General features: G+C 41.1%; 1 protein-coding gene and 1 long non-coding RNA gene across 2 annotated transcripts; one reads left to right on the top strand and one right to left on the bottom strand.

The window, feature by feature from the left end:
* The first annotated feature begins 257 nt into the window (after nt 1-257).
* On the top strand, nt 258-7,822 carry LOC114143113 (carboxypeptidase A1-like). The gene is made up of 11 exons (XM_028014888.1): nt 258-515; nt 2,254-2,335; nt 2,427-2,549; nt 2,672-2,767; nt 5,004-5,105; nt 5,245-5,346; nt 5,445-5,555; nt 5,735-5,825; nt 6,228-6,427; nt 6,562-6,646; nt 7,550-7,822. The coding sequence occupies exons 1-11, from the start codon at nt 412-414 to the stop codon at nt 7,735-7,737; spliced, it is 1,284 nt and encodes a 427-aa protein (XP_027870689.1). The 5' UTR covers nt 258-411; the 3' UTR covers nt 7,738-7,822.
* A 1,303-nt stretch (nt 7,823-9,125) lies between these two features.
* LOC114143152 (uncharacterized) lies at nt 9,126-11,577 on the bottom strand. The gene is made up of 2 exons (XR_003595180.1): nt 11,307-11,577; nt 9,126-9,476 (listed from the first exon to the last, which is right to left on the bottom strand). It is a non-coding gene; the product is annotated as an uncharacterized LOC114143152 (long non-coding RNA).
* Between the last annotated feature and the right edge of the window lie 8,993 nt (nt 11,578-20,570).

The raw sequence follows: 20,570 nt of genomic DNA, 5'->3' as shown, positions 1-20,570 counted from the left end.
AGCACACACCCAACAAAACAAATAAGACAATAACTCATAAATGGAACACTTTTCACGCAATTAATAGCTATTATTTATTTCTTTACAATACAACACCTTCATATACTGTAACTCCCAAGCTTATATATTTTATATCAATATGAAAAAAAAATGCAACAGGGAAACAAACAACATTCAGACCACATTTCTTACAGAATGTGCATAGATGCACCTATGAGGAAGTGTGTTATATTGCTGTGTGACAAAACAAGCTTTGAACTAGCTTCCTCTTTCTTGGTAAACTGGACGCAACATATGTTTGTCTAAAAGCCTAAACTTCAATCAGCATGGTGCAACTCCTGCTGACGAAACCCAAATGTATTCCTGAATATGGACTGAGGATGGATTTGACCCACTGCAGCCTTTAAAAAGATGTTTGGTCCAAGAGTGTGTTTGAGTTATTCCATCATGATGAAGAAGCTCGTTGCGTTTGCTGCTCTGCTTGTTGCTGTTCTCAGCAAGGGAGACTTCCATGGGTAAGTGAGCCAGCAAACCTTCTTCTGACCATTGACTACACTGAGTCAAGCAAAATTCTGTTATTTTTGCTTATTTTTTTATCAGTGTGCAAGAAGGAAGGCACACGGAGCAAAGTCTGCTTTGTAATTATTATGAATGTACACAATGTTGACAACATACAAGTAATAAGTAATAATGCTTCAAAATTTGAAACATACGTTATTAAGCAAACATCAGTGATGTTTTAGATTTTTTTTTTACTTACGTTTGCACTAAGTAAGTGATAATTTCAAGTAATTTAAATGAAGAAAATGCATTTTAAATTTTTTAAGTGAATTATGATATAAAAAAATTTAAAAATCTGTGTCTTGTGGGTTGATTGGGATACCCCACTGTCATTTCCACTTAAAATTGCCGAAAATATGCATAGACATATTGAGTCGGAAGAACATTATTAGAACCTCATGACTCTGCATTCTGAAGGAGGTTTGAGTTGTTGAGCCATTTCTTCAGGAGCAGCTTGGTCTGCTCCTGAAGAAATGTACTCCAAAACCCCTAAAATCTCATCATGGGGCCTACAGCTGACTCTTACTGCTGGTTATATTAAAGTCCATGTTTGCACAGTCAGAAACAGACTTTATAAGGAGAAGGAAACTTTTGCTTTGTAGGAAAAACATGAAGCCAGAAAATAATCACAGAAACTGAAGAAAAAGACTGGGTCTGGAATAATGTTCGTTGGACAAATGAGTCTAAAACAGAATTATTTTCACACAGAAACAGAGGACATGTTTGGTGGACATATTTACAACTGATGGTAACCCCGTCAGTTGGTTACCATTTAAAAGTGTAAATGGTAACCAACTCATGTGCAGGAGAAAAATGACTGGCAGGTGTACATCGTGCATCCATCTCATAGCCGTAAATAACCCATCTTGTGGTCCAAGACATAAAAGGCAGAATGACAAAACAGCGGTGCTATTGTTTCACCTCTTACACTCTAGCAGCACTTACATTCTATATGTGCACAGTACTTTGCTAATATTCCACTAATGTAAAAAAAAAACAACAATTTTGCGATTGCGGTGTTTCCATTGAATAAAAAAGATAATTACAATCACGCATGAATGAGTTTATTCAAGCGATCACCTCATCCTACCTGCAAAACCTTTTTAAAAATTGGTGTTTCCATGAAGCAAACTTAATTTCAAAATGTCAAATTGAGTAATTAATATAATATGGTCAATGGAGACACAGCTTCTGTCTCCAAGCACACCATATTCCTTACATCCTTGCTCAGTCATTTGGCTAACTCCTAGCATGCACTTGTCCTTTATATTAAAAAAACATCAATTACTACTCATTGAGAAAAATGTATCTCAGTTTTCATTAGTAGTTTTAAAAAAATCCTGCACCATAATTCATGGAGGAATAGTAAAACTGTTTTCCCAAAGCAAAATTGTCAGATGTGATCTTGGGTGCTTGCAATTCGCAAATAAAGACAATTAAAATGTTCATTTCATAAGTACTATTACTCTCCAAGAGTGACACATAGCCTTTCAGGAAGTAGGGTTTTGTTTATTTCACACTCAGACAGGGCCAAGGTAAAAAAAAAACAATGTCAGAGCTGCTTGGCGAAGATAAATGTTTTTTTTAGTATCCAACATCTGCAAAAGCAGAGCCACACAACTTTTTTTTTTTTCATGTGCTACCACCTCAGTAAGTAACTTGCTGGAATAATATCACTGTGTTTTTTTGTAGGCATCAGGTTTTCCGGATTGTCCCGAAAGATGATGTCCAATTGGCCCTTGTTAGAGTTTTGGAAGACATATTGGACTTGGAGGTAATTTTGCAATTGAAACTATTCATTTGACAGCAGAAGTTGAAACAACACAGATTTATGCAGCATGTGAAACATCTGTGTGTTTTTACAGCTGGACTTCTGGAGATGGGTGACGCCTGTGGATGTCAGAGTTCCCTCTCATAGCCTGCAGGTTGTCAAGACCTACCTAGAGAATCACTGCATCAAGTACTTCACCATGATTAAAGACTTACAGGTATGCTACAAAACTCAGCAATATGTAGTGTAACCTTCTATAGGGCGAGGTTTGTGAAACTGCGTTGGTGTTCTATCACACTCTTTGATTCTGAGGCATCACTTAACCAAGCTATGTTGCAGGCTTTGCTGGATGAGGAGCAGAGGCAGATGAAGTCCATCGCTCCTGCTGGAAACACTGACACCTTCCACTACACCACCTACCACACCCTCAGTGAGGTTAGTTTAAGTTCATTATCAGTGTATACGCAGAGCTGAATATTAGATGGAGAATGTTTATTATAATAACATCGGGTTTTGTCTAGGGCTGTGGCGATACAATAATCTCACGATACAATACACAATATTCTGCTCATGATACGATATATATCACAATTTTCAGCAAATGATACGATTCTATACACTTTTACAATTTTCTGAAAGATTTTAGAGGGACAGAGTGATTTTGGTGACATTTTCTGATTGTTCCGTTGGATTGAATTAACTGAAAACTGAATAAAAGCACCAACTACACAATACCTGGCTCTGATTGGACAGAGACGTACAGCTGGACAAAATGAGTCAAAGATGTGGTGAGAAAATGAGCTTCTGTCATTTAATTCATGTGGATTTGACATAAAACTCAAAGTTTCAACAGTGATCCGGTAGCTGAGTGGGGAGATTATCAGCCTCTGTAGACTCTCAATATGCAAATGATTGCACGTATTTTTTTCTTTTGTACATACTGTTTTTGCATTTTGGACCTTGAGTCACAGAAAAACATGAAATCCGATTTGGAAAAATGAAAATTTATTTCACTGAAACCCTCAAATATTCATAATGAAAGTTTTTTATAATTTAGAATGACAATATATAGTCTACATTTCTTAAACTGATGTAAAAATATTGCAAGTAACATAGTTTTATAACATTATTAGAATGAAAATGAAGGCAATTTCTCAATTGTTTGTATAAAATTTTTGACAAAACAAAATGCCAAAAATGTATAATTGTGTGTGTGTATGGCTATAATTTTGGACTGTTGTTTGGACTATGGGAAAAAGGCTTTTCTTGGCTCCCGGAGTTAGCCGTGGCTGGAAGCTGCTTACTACTAGCTGCTGGGGGAGTGGCATTGCCTCACCCAGTAGTGATCGACTCCTTGCAGCTGCATAGCGCTGCCATTCCCCTGCTGGGGTCTCTGAATAGTGGCCTCTCAGACTGCTAGGATCTCATCATACTCTCATTCTCTTTATCAGTTACTAATATGAATGATCAATCAGCCATCGCCATCATGGCAGTCCTTACTGCACCACAGACTTCAGCTGCGAGTTTCCCGACTTTGTCTTCCAGCTCAAAACAGAGCGCCACTGCCTGCTGCGGATTCATTCTTAACATAAATCTTTACATACCGAACAGAAACCACTAAGCTAAAAATAAATTACTAAGTGGATGACACCGATCGCTCCGATCAATTTTGCGATCTCACTGTATTTGCCAGTACTCCGTTCCCGTTTCTCTTTCACGATTACTTGCGCAACTTTACTTAGTTCCTTAGTAACAAAATACAGCCCATCGTTATTTAAGATTTGAGATTTCCAAAGACAAGGGAATCTAGTGTTGCGGATAACACTTTATTTGACGGGTTGTGAATAAGACTGTCATGACACTGTCATAAACATGACATAACACCTGTCAGGAACATGAGTAAGTCTTCATGAACATTTATGACTGTTGTCATAAAGTGTCATTCGGTAAATCATGACACATTTAATACAAAGTTGACATTATTCAAAATGTCTTTGTTATGACAACTTGACATTAACCAAGACATCATGATCCGACATAAATTTGTTATAAAAGTATTACTGATTAAACTTTAGCTTTAATAACATAAAGCTATATAATTTTAAAGTTTAATCGGTAATACTTTTATAACAAGTTTATGTCAGATCATGATGTCTTGGTTAATGTCAAGTTGTCATAACGAAGACATTTTTATCTAGGTCAATTGTCAGGTGCGTTTCATTTTACTTGCTTTAAGCTCATTCCCTTTCACATTCCCAGAAAAGCCGGTTTTTGACATTTCTCTGACATTTGGAAAAATATGGTTTACTTATTTTGGCATAAATCCATTGTTACTTGCCCTATTAACACAATTTAAAAACTAATGTGTAGTTCATAATGTGCACTTTAAACACAAGTTGAAAGTGAGACTGGGGGAGGCGGAGTCTTGCTGCTACGGCATCACAAATCAGACATGTTAAAAAGGCGTGTATAAGCTTCTGGACCCCCATAATTTATAATTGATACCCGCAGATGAAAAATCGATACTTTCCGAGGGGGGAATTTTTTTTATAAATATCGTAGAATCGATATAATTATACAGCCCTACTTTTGTCTTACATAATAAAAATGGCACCAAAGATTCCAAAATTCAACTTCAGAGTCAGGGTTAATCTTTTTGACTTCCTTTCAGATCTACAGTTTCCAGGACATGTTAGTGGCTGAGAATCCAAAGTTGGTCAGCAAGACGGTGATCGGTCAGAGCTATGAGGGTCGTCCGCTTAATGTTCTCAAGGTAGAAGACGTTTCAGAAAATCTACTCTCTTTCTAAATGAAACCCTGACTTCAAATGGAAAGGGAAATCACACAACCAACACATTTACCATTTGCGCTTTGTTGTGTCTGACTTCTTCTTCTGCTTCTTGTCTCTACAGTTCAGTACTGGTGGAAGCAACCGTCCCGCTATCTGGATCGACACTGGAATCCACGCCAGAGAGTGGGTCACTCAGGCCAGTGGCATTGTGTTCGCCAAGAAGGTGGTTTGATACTTTACATTTTACACCTCAGTACCTGTTGCCTCTGAGCAGGAAAAAAAAATATTTATTAATATTTATTTGTTGCGTTTTGTTCGCAGATTGTGACAGAATATGGAACAGACTCTGCTGTCACTGAAATCCTTAACAGAATGGATGTTTTCTTAGAGATGGTGGTCAACCCTGATGGATACCACTTCACCCACACCAACGTGAGACGGGCACAGTTAAACATAAACTATAGGACCCTGTTGTTCTTAAGACAACTGAAAATATGCATCTTTTTAGGAACTTTGTCATTTGAACAACATGTCAGATCAGGTGTACATAAGTAGATAACTGAAAAGGAAAAAGAAAAGAGAATATCAAACAGTTTCTCTGTTGTTTCCAGAACCGAATGTGGCGTAAGAACAGGAAGCAGAATCGGGGCTCCACGTGTGTTGGTGTGGACCTAAACCGGAACTGGAATGCTGGGTTTGGAGGTAGAACTTTTTGTCCTTAAGGAAAATTCAAACAATCGGTGATGAGCAAAACTAAAAAGTTAGTTGCACTAACTATAACAATATAACTATTGTTGTAGTTTAGGTTTTAAACCAAAACTATAACAATCAGGATAAGAAATGGAAAAATGGTGGTTAGTAAATTAACTGAACTTTCATTTTAATTCTTATTTAATTTATTTAGTGAGTTATTCCTCTAACCCTGTGCAACACTCTGATCAGCTTTAATGTTGTGCCGTGTCTTATCAATAAGTGACATTCCTTTAGATCTCGTAAATTCCATGATGCATTTTTTTTTTACTTAATTCAATTTAATCCATGTAAAAAATGTATATAAAACTTTTTGTCTTCCCTGTTTTGTTCTATGATGCTTAAAACATTTAGGACATGGTTCCAGCAACAATCCATGCTCAGAGATCTATCGTGGAACCAGGGCTCATTCTGAGCCTGAAGTCAAGTCCATTGTAAACTTTGTGAGGTCTCACGGCAACATCAAGGCCTTCATCTCCATCCATTCCTACTCACAGATGCTTTTGTTCCCCTACGGTTACACCAGGAAACCTGCCAAAGACCAGGCTGAGCTGGTAGAAACACATCTGCTCTAGTCATTTGCACAGAAGTCTGTTATGCTTACTCAAAACAAGAAAATTTATATAAGGTTTCTTGTATCCCTTTGAAGCGCTTTTGTTTGGTAACTATGGTCAGTTTCATTCTGCAGGACCAAGTTGCTCAAAAGGCCATCACTGCTCTGGCCTCCTTGTATGGCACCAGCTACAGATATGGCAGCATCATCACCACTATCTGTGAGTCCCCAAATCATTTGGCCACAGTAAACTTCATTGTGCATTTGCAAGAGATTATATCCTCAGCACAAGGTGCTGTTTGTAAAGTTACACAGTAAAAGGTTAACAGCAATTTCTAGGTTTAGGGGGAAAAGAGCGGGAGTTAATTTTTCAAAGTCATGTTTTCACTAAATATTTAAGTTAGAAGCTAAATAGTTAGTACGAAAACTTAGCTTTCTAATTAAAAATTTGGTTATAAAGCTAAATATTTAATTTGCAAACTAGTTATTTAGTTCCAGACTAAATGTTTAAGTCTGGGCTAAATATTTGGCTAGTGGTCTAAATATTTAGTTAGCAAGCTAAGTATTTAGTTTGTAAAAAAAAAAAAGTTTGGCTTGGAGATTAAATATTTAGTTTACAAAATAAATATTTAGCTCAGACTTAAACATTCAATTGGGAATTAAATATTTTGAAAACTAAATACTTAGCTTCCTAACTAAATATTTGAAGACTAAATATAATTTGAAAACTAAATATAGTTTATAATCTAAATATTCAGCTTGTGAAATAAGTATTTATTTTGAGATTCTGATTTTTATAAATATCTGAATAACATGTTGACTTTGAAAAATGAACACCCACCTCTAAGACTGGCTAACGAAACCAAAATATTGCAGTCAATGTTTTTTTCCGGTGTGATTTTACTAACAGCACCCCATACTTGAGAGAAAACAGGTGTACATAACAATTCAGACTCACTTACAGCATACAAGAAACGTCTACCAGTACCAGTAGTGTTTTGGTGTATAAATATAACTAATATAACCTTTTCTTGTTAAGCTAGTGTACAGCAACATACCTTAATTTGAATAGTCAGAGGAAATCAGACAACAATTGTGTAAAGTACCTTTGTTTTCACTGCAGACCAATCTAGTGGAGGCTCCATCGACTGGACCTACAACCAGGGAATCAAGTACTCCTATACCTTTGAACTGAGGGACACCGGCCACTTTGGCTTCATCCTTCCTGCCAATCAAATTGTTCCCACTGCCAATGAGACATGGCTGGCTCTGAAGGTCATTATGGATCACACCTTCAAGAACCCGTACTAAAAGAACAGAGTGAAAGCCTTGAGGCCTTCCATGTAGTTTTATTTGCAAATATAAAACAAAGAAAATAAAAATGCATACATTAAAATAAAGGATTATTGTTTTACTTTTGCAACAAGTACTTTGAAAATGATTCTGCATTTTATATCCGGGTTAGTTAAAAATATATAGAAACATGGTCTTATATGTGTTATAACTACAAAGTCGGTCTTCTATCACCTCAAGAACATTTCCAGGATTGAAAGAATAATGCCCCATAAAGATCTTGACCAATTCATCCATGCGTTTACCTTCAGATAAAAAGGGAAAATTGTAAAGCGTACGTCTAATGCCGTCATAATACGAATTTGACCTCAAAAGACTGGTAATAGTAAAATAGCATTCACCTTGGCCACCGGTATAAACATTTAGCGTTTTTCACCAAATCACTTTTATCTAAGTTGCTCTGACCAGAAATACTTTCAATGTCTTTTACAGGACAAACGTCCCTATCTTCGTTTATAGATATTTCTGTAAATAGTTGTATAAATTGTTAGGTTTTATAAAACTTTGAGCAGACGGTTAGCTTTAGCCACTGAGACATGCTAAGCTTGATTCCTAATAAACGAGCCGAGCATCGACTACAGGATGATTTCCCCTAGTAACATTTTTATGTATCAATTGACCCTTTGCAACTACATTACTTAATCCTTTGAAGCGCCATGATGGACGTCAGAAATGAGTATCTGGAGAATTGAACTGAGCGACTTAAGTTGTTATCCCAGGTTGTTTTTGTCAGTTTATTCATGGTTTCTTCTTGTTCGAGTCAAGCTAATTCGTCTTTCCAGGAAAAAAAAGTCAAATTCATTATTTACGAATAAAATTATGCAACCACTTCATTTAAGTTAAACATCACTTGTTGAAGGGATTGCAGGGTTATTTCCAGAGTCTGCTGTTCTGACCTATGTAGCTCTGGACCGGCTGTTGCTGAATGATGTGCGACTGGACAGCTTACTGGATTTTTTTTTACAGCAGTCAAGGCTTTTTACATTTTGGCAAAAGAATAAATGCATATGGTCATTTTTATCCAACCATAATAAATAGGGATGCATCAGTAAATCAGTTGGACAAGAAATTGGTCCAAATTTCTTTAATTTTGGGAGATTGATTAATACTTATGAGAAACTGATCTTATACACTGATCTTATCTAAATGTTAGATTTAGGCCTAAAATAATGGCAAAAGTCATTTTATGGCAAAAACAACTATGGCCATAACCCCCCACTTTTGGCAAAAAATGACTTGGGTCATTGTTTTACAAAAAAATAAATAAAAAATTTTGGATCAGCCAAAATCAGAATCGGTTCACCCCAAATTAAAGCCGCAAAAAATTTAAATGAACTGAAACTCTGCACAGGAAATTATACTTTATTATACTTAAGTAAGTCTTTCTAAATGCTTTCTGCTAACTCTCACATTTCTAATTGTACCTTCAGTTTCTTTATTTTATTTTATTTTTTTTAGTTTCTGACTGGCTTCAGTCTTACTGTTTGAGTAACTGGAGATGATCAGCTCCTCCATCTGCTCCTGGATCTTATCCAGCTTGTCTAACGTAAACATCCAGCGTTTCTTGGCGTCCTGCGCCGACTGCTGGGCCACAGACAATTTCCTTTCCTTGGAGGATTTGGGAGCGGACAGGCATGACTCTGGGAAGGAGTCGGTTGTCATTCCACTTAGAAACTTCTGGGCGATTACCTTGAGACCTTGGAGAAGAGGAAAGAGAAAAGCAAAGGCTCTTGAACATGAACATTGCTTAACTAAAATATTGGTTGACAATCAAGGGAATCCAATAATTAGATGAAAGAGGTGCAAACTGAGAAATAGAATGAAAAAAAAAATACTTTAAGGAAATACCTGCTCATGAATCGCTTAATGTTGCGTGTTTATGAAAACAGGAAGTTGAGAAACAGCTGCTGGTTATTGGTCATATTACGCAGTCAAGCTAAAGAACATTGTGTTTTACAGCATAAGAGATGATGCAGAGATAACTCCTTTTTTTTGCTTGGTAATTATTCATTTTTATGTCTAACTCACTGATAGGTAGCAGGATCTCACATGAACAGCCATCACATGTCTGTGACTAGTAAAGTGAAGTCTTTACTAAGACTAAATGTGCTTCTACTTGGTTGGGAAAACTGCACGATCATTTCCTGAAAAGCTGCTTTCTTAAACTCACTGTTCAGTGACAAAATGTGTAAAAAAAATTTACAGAATGTCTGCCATTTAATGTGTAACTGGACATGCAGGTAGAAAAAATAATTACTTGAAAAACTGCTAAGGATGTGAGAGAGAAAAGAAAAGTGTGTGTGTGTGTCTTTGCATTTGACACATTGTAAGGATTATTTTACTAACACATACTATGTTGTGTGGACCAGCTGCTCCTTGTGGGACATAACAATTGGTGTTTTGGGGTTATCAGTTAGGTTTATTGTGCATTCACACAAAAAGCATTATGTGCATCAAAAACGCATCCTAAGCACGTGCACTTTGAATACAGATGCTTGCCTTTTTTTAAAAAAAGGGTTTTTTTGGCTCTAGTAGGCTTTATTTGTTGGTGAATTGACAGGAAAGTGGGTAATGAGAGTAGGGCAGAAGACATGTGGCAAAGGTCACCAAGCTGGGAATCAAACTTGTAACAGCCAGGAATAAGGCCTACTTATGTGGGTTGTGCTTAACTCCTGCGCTACCATAGCACCCCAGACTCTTGACATTTTGCTCTACACCTACCATTCCAAGCGTCGGGTTTACATTCAAAGTCTATGTGGAGGCATGTCAAGAACTCGTCACACATCAAAATCGCTCTAGCCTTTGTTTTCCACTGCCGGCCTATTTGTTGGACGCGTCAAACACTAAAAACGCTTCAAATAGCGCTGTGAAATGTGCAGTAACAGGCCCTCGAGGTGCCCGTTGAATGTAAACCAGACAGGCAAAACGCCAGGTGTAGAGCAAAATGTCAAGCATCTGCATTCAAAGTGCACACAAGTCGAACTTGTAGCGACTCCAACATACATCCAAATAATAATAATAAAAAAGGTTATTTACAAGAATGTTAAGCCTAGCCAGAGCTCAGTACTGAATCTAAAAGGACTGAAAGGGGTTGCGGACAAGAAATATCTTTAAAATCGAACAGGTTTGGAGATGTTTTGCAAGGCAAGAAATGAAAATACTGAGGCAAGATGTACCTACCTGACAGGCTCCCAGCAAAGAACCATCATTACTGAAACTGATTCAGAAGTTGCTTTTATAACTGGGAAAGTTCTAGTTTCTCTGGTAGACTATTTCACTTATAACAAGACATTTTCCTCCAAATTATAAGTGGAACCTTTTCATCAGCATTACAGAATTATTGACTTAAAACAAACTCTTATGTCTTGCTGATAAGTTATTTGTAAGTTACCTTAGGCATGTCTCCAATGTGGTAGGACATTTGCACATAAAATTAGACCAAAAAGACTTGGTACGATTTTGCAGTGTACCAGTAATTTTGAGATGAAGTTTGGTTTGCCAAAGACAAAAAGATTGCCAGCTCTTACCCCCACAGAGTATGACGAGATTCTCAAAGCCCCAGGCTGGCTAGTGTTTGAGTTATTCCATTATGATGAAGAAACTTGTTGCATTTGCTGCTCTTCTTGTTGCTGTTCTCAACAAAGAAGACTTCCACGGGTAAGTGAGCCAGCAAACCTTCTTCTGACCTTTGACTACAGTACAGTGTGTGAGAAAAAATCTTATTATTTCTGCTTTACTTGTACCAAGGCACAAGAAACCAGGGATACAGTCTGCTTTCTATAATTCTGAATATGTGCACAATGTAAACATAAATAATATTGCTTCAAAATGAGAAAAGTACATTATTAACCCTTGTAAAAAATAATATACTAAGTGAATAGAATAGAATAGAATTACTTTATTCATCCCAGCAGGGAAATTATTTCGCAGTTACAGCAGCATAGAGACAAGACACACAACAACCACCACTGAGTAGCAATTGTAGACAACAGTGACGGGGAGACAACAGGGGAGGCAGGTGAGGCTCTGCCTCACCTGTAATCATGGAAAAATAGTAATGATAAAATCATTTATATTGCTATTTTCACCCTGGTTTGTGGTTTGTACTATACCTATTTTTCATCTAATTTAAAAACGTTCAGATTACTTTTTCTTCAAAATCGCTGATTTTCTGCATTTTCCCATTCAAACGCTCGGAAGCGAAGCTCGTGAGGCAGCAGCGAGCTGAGCCTCACCTGGGATTGCGCAACCTCTCGCTAACTGCACTGGCTGCCATTCTGAGAGCATGTTCCTCCTGTCTGTACGTCGCCAATAAAATGGCTAAAAAACATTTAATGTATGAACTGATTTTCCATAATTTAGCTTATGTATATAATGTAGGCTACAGTGGTTTTTTTGTCACCAACTGTGTGCGTAAGGTGTTTCATGTGCTGAAGAGCGATCAGAAACGAGGTGAGGCAGGCAGTTCTCTTGCCTCATGGCAGGCGGCGCTCATGATCCCAGACATTGTGACTCCACAACTGCAGAGTAAGATACTGTAAGCGAGCTAGCCATGGAGCTAGCCATACAGTAAAGTCAAGTGCAGCGATATATTTATAGTTTTCTCCTCTTACCACAGCAATTAAATAATAATCGCAAAATAATACTGAAACAATACTACTGCAACAGACTGAATGTTCTGCTTTTTGCGTGGGAAATATTTGAGTGTTTTTTATTGTGGCGTTGTTGTCAGTTGTGTGGCGTTCCGTAATTTGGACAATACAATGTCGTTTGTTGCCAACAACGCCACCCGGGGTTTTCACCCAGGAATTATTAAAGGGACACAGGTCCGGTTTTGCAAAAAAACGAGACAGGCCTCAAGACAATAATAATTTATTATGACAGAGTAAAAAAATACCTGTATCTGAACAAAAAGAAAATTCACAAAACAGATCCAAATAGGCTTACCGGTGGATACAGCCAGGGCCTGGATGGTAGGCTCCAAAGCAAAGAAATCAAAACAAACACCCGTGAAGTCACTCACTCCTTGTAATTCCCTCCCCCTATTGGTATTGATCACTACAGTCACACCAAAAAGGGACGCCGCATCCAGGGCCCGAGCGCACCACTGGCAGTCTAGAAAATAAAAATAAGAAAAGACAATTTGTTAAAAATACAGGCAATAAAAGAAATAAAAATGTCAAAATAAACCCATAAAATCCCTATGCTCGACGGCACAGCAAAATGAGCAACCCAGTCCAATCCGAAATGAATGCGATCAGCCGTTCCTTGTTTCGATTTCGGAAGAGGGGGTGAGGGGCGTGTCCCAGGCAGCCGGTCTCTCTCTCGCAACCGCTAAATAAGCAGTGACTTGGTGCAGGCAAAGCAGCAGCGGTGTGTGACAGTCGAGATTCCTAAATAATAAAACAGTTTAAAATAAAAGAATAAAAACAAGATGTGTCACTCATTCCACCTACCAATTAGCAAGCTCTCCACACTTGCACCCAAATGGGAACGCTCAAATGTTGGCACTGTTTTTGCAGGAACCACCTCACCCACAATCAATGTGGAGGTAAATACGCCCGTCCGTTCCTGCTGATAAAAGGCTCTACATGACTACGATGTATAAGCAGCTGTAAATACGCAGGTAGTCAACCTCACCTGTACTCAGCGCACAGACAGCTCAACACGGAAGCGTGGTGTGTCAACAGCAAACAACGTCAGACTGGAGCTCACCTCTACTTTTATACTGGGTGCCCTCTGGCGCTATTGGCCCGCTTGCAATCACCCTGCCAGCAGGTGCAGCCTCCACCTCTTCCTGCCACATTCTACCCCCCCTATTTGTGTCGTCGCCCCGACGACTCAATTCCATGGTCTAAATAGGACAAAAATAGAGTTGGCTGTAGGATCAGGAGAGTTTACAGCCTGTGGAGCTTCACCTGCTGGTCTGGGGAGGTGGTTAACATTAGAATGCTGGCCTGCAGTTGTCCTTGCTGACCGCCGCAAAACTGGTTCACTTTGAGCCCTAGAAGGACCAGGTGAAGGGCCGGAAGATGCTACTCCCCCATGAGTAGCAATGCCCGATGGACATGGCGACTGAGGTTGTGGATCCCCTGACTGAAAAGGTTGATTAGTCTGCACCACTATTGGAGCGGGAGGATTACTACTCACCAAAACATACATATCCTCATCACCTGACCTCTCATCTTCAAATTGATGATCACCAAGTGGTGGGCTGGGACCAATGGCACCTTCTCCAGACTCTTCTACCACCGCCTTTAACAGTATGCGATTAACATTTCTGGTTTTAGCTAGATCAGTTACAGGTGCTATAGTATACACTGAACCTCCTTCACTGGGCTCTCTGAGGACTTTATACTTTACTGAGCCATATAGGTCATGAATCTTATGACGTCCTCGTGGGGTGAAGTCCCTTAGCCACACTAGCTGACCAACCTTCAGGGGAGCATGTTGAACTCGTTGGTCATGGTGACTCTTGCGGCGGTCCGCTGCCACCCTCAACCTGTCACGAGCACCCCGAAAAGCTACCTGAAGGCGGGCCTGATGCTCCTGAATCCAATCATGGACACTTCCAGCCACAGGTTCCTGAACTCGTCCTAAAAGGAAGTCAACCGGCAGCCGAGGTTCCTGTCCAAACATCAAGAAAAAGGGTGATTCACCGGTTGCCTGATGGGGTGTGGTGTTGTAAGCATACAGAACATGTGGCAAACATGAGCTCCAGTCTCTTTTACGAGAGGGAGGCAATGTTCGCAGCAGGTCATGAAGGGTACGGTTAAACCGTTCACACTGACCATTACCGGCTGGGTGATATGGTGTGGTGCGTGATTTTTCAATGCCATACAACTGGCACAACTGTTGAATGAGCAGACTTTCAAAACTACGACCCTGATCCGAATGTATTCGGACAGGTATGCCAAACTTGAAAAACCACTCCCTCACCAAGACCTGAGCAGCAGTTGAAGCACGCTGGTCTCGGGTGGGAAAAGCAAGGGTGTATTTACTAAACACATCAGTCATGACCAGCACATTCTCAAGTCCCTTGCTTGTAGGTTCCAACACTGTGAAATCAATAGCTAAAACTTCATTAGGTTGTGAGGCTAACAAATGTCCCATAAATGTACGGGCTCGTGGCTGAGACTGTTTTGCTACCTGGCATCTTTCACAGGTCTGACACCAATGTGCCACTCCTGCGGCCATACCTGGCCAGTAACAGCGCTGGCGTAGGAGTTCTAATGTTCACCCCTTGGTGGCCATGCTCCTGGTGAACTTGTTTTAATGTTTCCTCCCTCAAAATTGTTGGCAACACCAACTGTAAAATTAACTCACCACCAGCAGGTTTGAACACTTGCCGGTACAAAACGCCATCCTCCTCCACTAGCTTGTCCCATTGTCTGAGCAGCACCAGAACTTGCTGGGATACCTGCTGCCGTTCGTCCGCAGTTGGGCGCCGTTTCCGCCTCCAGAAAACCAAGAACTCCTGGATGGTTGGGTCAGCTTGCTGGAAAACACCGATTTCAGAGATGGTATGGTTAGGCAAGGCCATAACAGCCTCTTGAGTAACCTCCCTTTTCTTCCCCTGAAAAACCTCTCTCAAGGGCTCAGGGAGAGATGTACCAGGAACCATAATTTCCAAATCTTGTACACCCACAGGATGCTGTCTTGATAAAGCATCAGCATTCTTGTTGGCTCTGCCAGAACGATATTTGATTACAAAATCAAATAAAGCCAGCTGGGCAGCCCAACGCTGCTCCGTTGCTCCCAAATTGGCCGAAGCCAAATGACTCAATGGATTATTGTCAGTAAAGACAACACATTTATGGCCCAAAAGGTAATCCCGAAATTTTTCAGTCATAGCCCATTTAAGTGCTAAAAACTCCAGCTTCATGGAGCTATAATTCAGCATGTTGCGCTCCGTAGGTCTTAAACCACGGCTTGCATAAGCTATGGGTCTCACCTTGCCTTCTTGTTCTTGTGAGAGCACTGCTCCCAAACCACCATAACTTGCATCTACCTCCAAAATGAAGGGAAGTGAAAAATCTGCGTAACCCAATACTGGTGCAGTTATCAATCTGGTTTTCAGTTCGTCAAAACTACGTTGACAGTCCCCTGTCCAACCAGGTATGATGCTCTGGTCACTCTGCTTCCTTGACCTGGTGCCCCCTAGCTCTGCAACCAACCTGTGAAGAGGGGCAGCTAGCTTTGCAAAGCCCTCCACAAAGCGGCGATAATAGCTAGCAAACCCTAAAAATGATCGCAGCCCAGAGACTGTGGTGGGGGGCTGCCAGTTGGCAACCACTTCCGTCTTACTGGGGTCAGTTGCAACACCCTCCGCAGAGATGACATGTCCCAGATAACGCACCTCTGGCTTAAAGAAGGCACATTTATTTAACTTTGCTTTAAGACCTTCTCCTTGAAGCCGACTCAAAACCACCTCCAGCCTCTCCAGATGTTGTTGGACTGTGGAGGCAAAGACAACAATGTCATCCAGGTACAACAGAAGACTTTTACACTGCTGGTCACCAAACAGCCGCTGCATCAACCTTTGGAAGGTGCTGGGTGCATTGCAAAGGCCAAAGGGCATACGAGTCCATTCAAAGAGGCCAAATGGAGTGCAAAATGCGGTTTTAGGCTGATCTGCCTCCGATACTGGCACCTGGTTATATCCACTCACCAAATCCAACGTGGAAAACCAGCGTGCCCCACCTAATGCATCCAAGGACTCCTCTATACGAGGAAGGGGAAAGGCATCTTTTCTGGTTTTAGCATTCAATTGCCTATAATCAACACACATGCGCAAAGTCCCATCCTTCTTTTTAACCAGCACAATAGGACTAGCATATGGGCTGCTGCTTTCCTTAATTATTTGTGCCTCTAGCAATTTGTGAATATGTTCCTTAGCCGCCTCATACTCAGAAGGAGGTATGCGTCTGTAACGCTGTTTAACTGGCGTGTCATCCAAAAGAGGGATATCATGGGTGACTAAATTAGTACACCCCAAATCGCCATCATGTGCAGAAAAGACGGAGCTATAATCCTTAAGTAAAGCTCTTACCCGACCCTGCTCCTCAGCTGACAGTCCAGTCACATCCAACGCATCTATTTGCTCATGGACTGAAGGGGCAACAATTTTCCCTCCCATGGAGGCAATTTCTGATGATACCGCTTGGACACCTGCAGGTAAGCTGACAACATGAACAGAACTCAATGTACCAATACAGGTACGAGGGTGTAAAACCACATCTGTAATTCCCACATTCACAATGGGGATATAAGCAGTTCCCCTTGTGACCTGGACCAAAGAAGGTGAAATGAGGAGCCCAGCAGGAAGGCTGGAATCCAAAGACTCAAACAAAACCGCTTTACCTGAATAGCTCTCTGAACAAGTGGCTGGTATAGTTTTCAGTGTGCCACCAGGGATATGGTGAGCCTTCTTACCACACACTTTTACTTTACCGTCATCTGGAGGTCGAGTGGTGGCATGATGGCATCTATGGAGAGCCTGTTTAATGGACTCTGGAGCTCTGGAAACAGGTGAGTTAAACAAAGTTGAGCCATGATGTTTAAAAAGCTCACCATAACAGCGACTAATCACATTCATCCCCAAAGCACCGGGAGCCTGTGATGATACGCCACAAGGAGGATCTTTGACCACCAATACCCCACACTGAGGAACCATCTTACCGCAAAGTTCAATATCCAGCTCTAAATAGCCAATGTAGGGAATGGCAAGGCCATTGGCAGCTCTAAGCTGGAGCCAATGACAAGACTGAAGTTTCTCTTGACCCCACAACTCAAAATATTGAGTAAAAAAAACTCTTGGTAACTGTAGACACCATAGAGCCAGTGTCTACCAAACAAGGAACTTTGACTCCACCCATGCTCACAACCAGGTGTGGACACGATGACACCAGATTAGAACCTTCCTGAAAAACCCCACCCCTAGAGCCGATAACTACCCCACCCGAATCGTGGCTCAGCGACTCGGTGGGAAAGAGTTTTCCGCCACCTGAGGTGATTTCTCAGAGGCCCGTACCGGAACCCGAACCCCATCACAATCCCTAGCAAAATGGCCAGCTTTCTGGCAGCGCCTACAGATAATAGAGTCTCGAGAACGGCCCTGCTGGCTGGGTTTTTGCAAGCGAGCTATACTCTGAGTAAGTTGATCAAGCTGTGATTGCTGTTGCTGCAACATGCTCCTCAGATGACTCAGTTCAGAGGTGTTGGGTGAACTAAGCGCCCCTTGAGGGCAGCTCTGCACGCCATACTGCGAACCAAATGCTAAAGGTGCGAGTACACTACTTGGTCGCACCTCACGCTCCCAGCGAAGTGCCTCTGCCCTAACCTCAAGCAAGGTGGCCGCTGACTTCCTGCGCACAAACTGCTTTAACTCACGACGAAGAGCCCCATCGCCCACATGCTCGACAAATTGATCACGCAGCAATGACTCTGCATTTTGAAAATCTCTAGGAGCATGGGATTTTACAGCCTCCATAAGACTCATTAGAGCCAGCGAAAACTCCTGTAGCGTTTCACCATCCTGCCGACAACGCCAAATGTGGCGTTCCGTAATTTGGACAATACAATGTCGTTTGTTGCCAACAACGCCACCCGGGGTTTTCACCCAGGAATTATTAAAGGGACACAGGTCCGGTTTTGCAAAAAAACGAGACAGGCCTCAAGACAATAATAATTTATTATGACAGAGTAAAAAAATACCTGTATCTGAACAAAAAGAAAATTCACAAAACAGATCCAAATAGGCTTACCGGTGGATACAGCCAGGGCCTGGATGGTAGGCTCCAAAGCAAAGAAATCAAAACAAACACCCGTGAAGTCACTCACTCCTTGTAATTCCCTCCCCCTATTGGTATTGATCACTACAGTCACACCAAAAAGGGACGCCGCATCCAGGGCCCGAGCGCACCACTGGCAGTCTAGAAAATAAAAATAAGAAAAGACAATTTGTTAAAAATACAGGCAATAAAAGAAATAAAATAAAATAAACCCATAAAATCCCTATGCTCGACGGCACAGCAAAATGAGCAACCCAGTCCAATCCGAAATGAATGCGATCAGCCGCTCCTTGTTTCGATTTCGGAAGAGGGGGTGAGGGGCGTGTCCCAGGCAGCCGGTCTCTCTCTCGCAACCGCTAAATAAGCAGTGACTTGGTGCAGGCAAAGCAGCAGCGGTGTGTGACAGTCGAGATTTCTAAATAATAAAACAGTTTAAAATAAAAGAATAAAAACAAGATGTGTCACTCATTCCACCTACCAATTAGCAAGCTCTCCACACTTGCACCCAAATGGGAACGCTCAAATGTTGGCACTGTTTTTGCAGGAACCACCTCACCCACAATCAATGCGGAGGTAAATACGCCCGTCCGTTCCTGCTGATAAAAGGCTCTACATGACTACGATGTATAAGCAGCTGTAAATACGCAGGTAGTCAACCTCACCTGTACTCAGCGCACAGACAGCTCAACACGGAAGCGTGGTGTGTCAACAGCAAACAACGTCAGACTGGAGCTCACCTCTACTTTTATACTGGGCGCCCTCTGGCGCTATTGGCCCGCTTGCAATCACCCTGCCAGCAGGTGCAGCCTCCACCTCTTCCTGCCACAGTTGCTATGGCAACGAGTCTGCGCGTAGCTGCGCTGTACAGAGAGCGACAAAGACGTGGTTTTGAGTTGTACTTTAACGTTTTTCCCTTCGCTGCGGAGCACAGCAAGAAAGGAATAATATCTACATGTCCAAGTTTGATTGAGTGAACGGAAATAGTCTTTTTGCCCTCCAGCGTTGTCCACATGCGCGTAATTTCCTTACATAAACAATAACATGCAGGGGGTCTATATTTGTAAATCTGATTAAGTCAGTGCCTCACCAGCTATGAACCTCACCGCACGTCCCTGGTAGACAAGATAAAATAAGAATAAAATATGACATGCTGTCAATATAAAAAGCAGCTTAGAGCAGACCTTGCAAGGATTCAAATGCAGAACAGAATGTATATGTAAATATATGTACAGCAAGTGTACATTGCATTGTGCGAAATTGGACTGATTAGTGCAGAACGATGATTTAGCTTTTATTATACAGTGAGATGGCATGTGGCAGGAAGGATTTCCTGTATCTGTCCCTACGACAGCGGAGCTGGAGCAGCCTATGTGAGAAGGTGCTCCGCTGTCTGTCCACTATGTGGTGGAGAGGTTGCTGTTTATTGTCCATAATAGACAGAACCTTCTTCAATGTCCTCCTCTCCACCACAGTTTCCAGGGACTCTAGCCTTAGTCCCAGTACAGAGCCAGCTTTCCTGATGATTTTGTCCAGTGTATTAGAGTCACTGGCTCTGATGCTGCTTCCCCAACACACAGCAGCAAAGAAGATGGCACCAGCAACAACACTGTGATAAAAGGTCTCCAGCATCTTGCTGCACACATTGAAGGATCTCAGCTTCCTTAAAAAATAGAGTCTGCTCATCCCCTTCTTGCACACAGCGTCAGTGTTAGATGTCCAGTCCAGTCTGTTGCCGATTACAACTCCCAGGTATTTGTAATCCTCCACCACTTCCCCTTTGATCTTCAGTGGCCGTGAAGGTATCTTCTTCCTTCTGAAGTCAATCACCATCTCTCTGGTCTTACTAATGTTGAGCCTCAGGTGATTAATGATAAAATGTTAGCATATTTGAAGCTAGGCTAATCATCAGTGTACTTCAAGTTAGTTAAGGACTAGTTAACTTGAAACATGTTAGTTTAGAAAAACTAATTTTATGCTTAGTGTATTTTAATTATAATT

This window comes from Xiphophorus couchianus, chromosome 4 (genome assembly GCF_001444195.1).
Source record: "Xiphophorus couchianus chromosome 4, X_couchianus-1.0, whole genome shotgun sequence".
NCBI lineage: Eukaryota > Metazoa > Chordata > Actinopteri > Cyprinodontiformes > Poeciliidae > Xiphophorus > Xiphophorus couchianus.
Note: the sequence above shows the minus strand (reverse complement) of the source record. Positions and strands in the feature narration are given on the sequence as shown.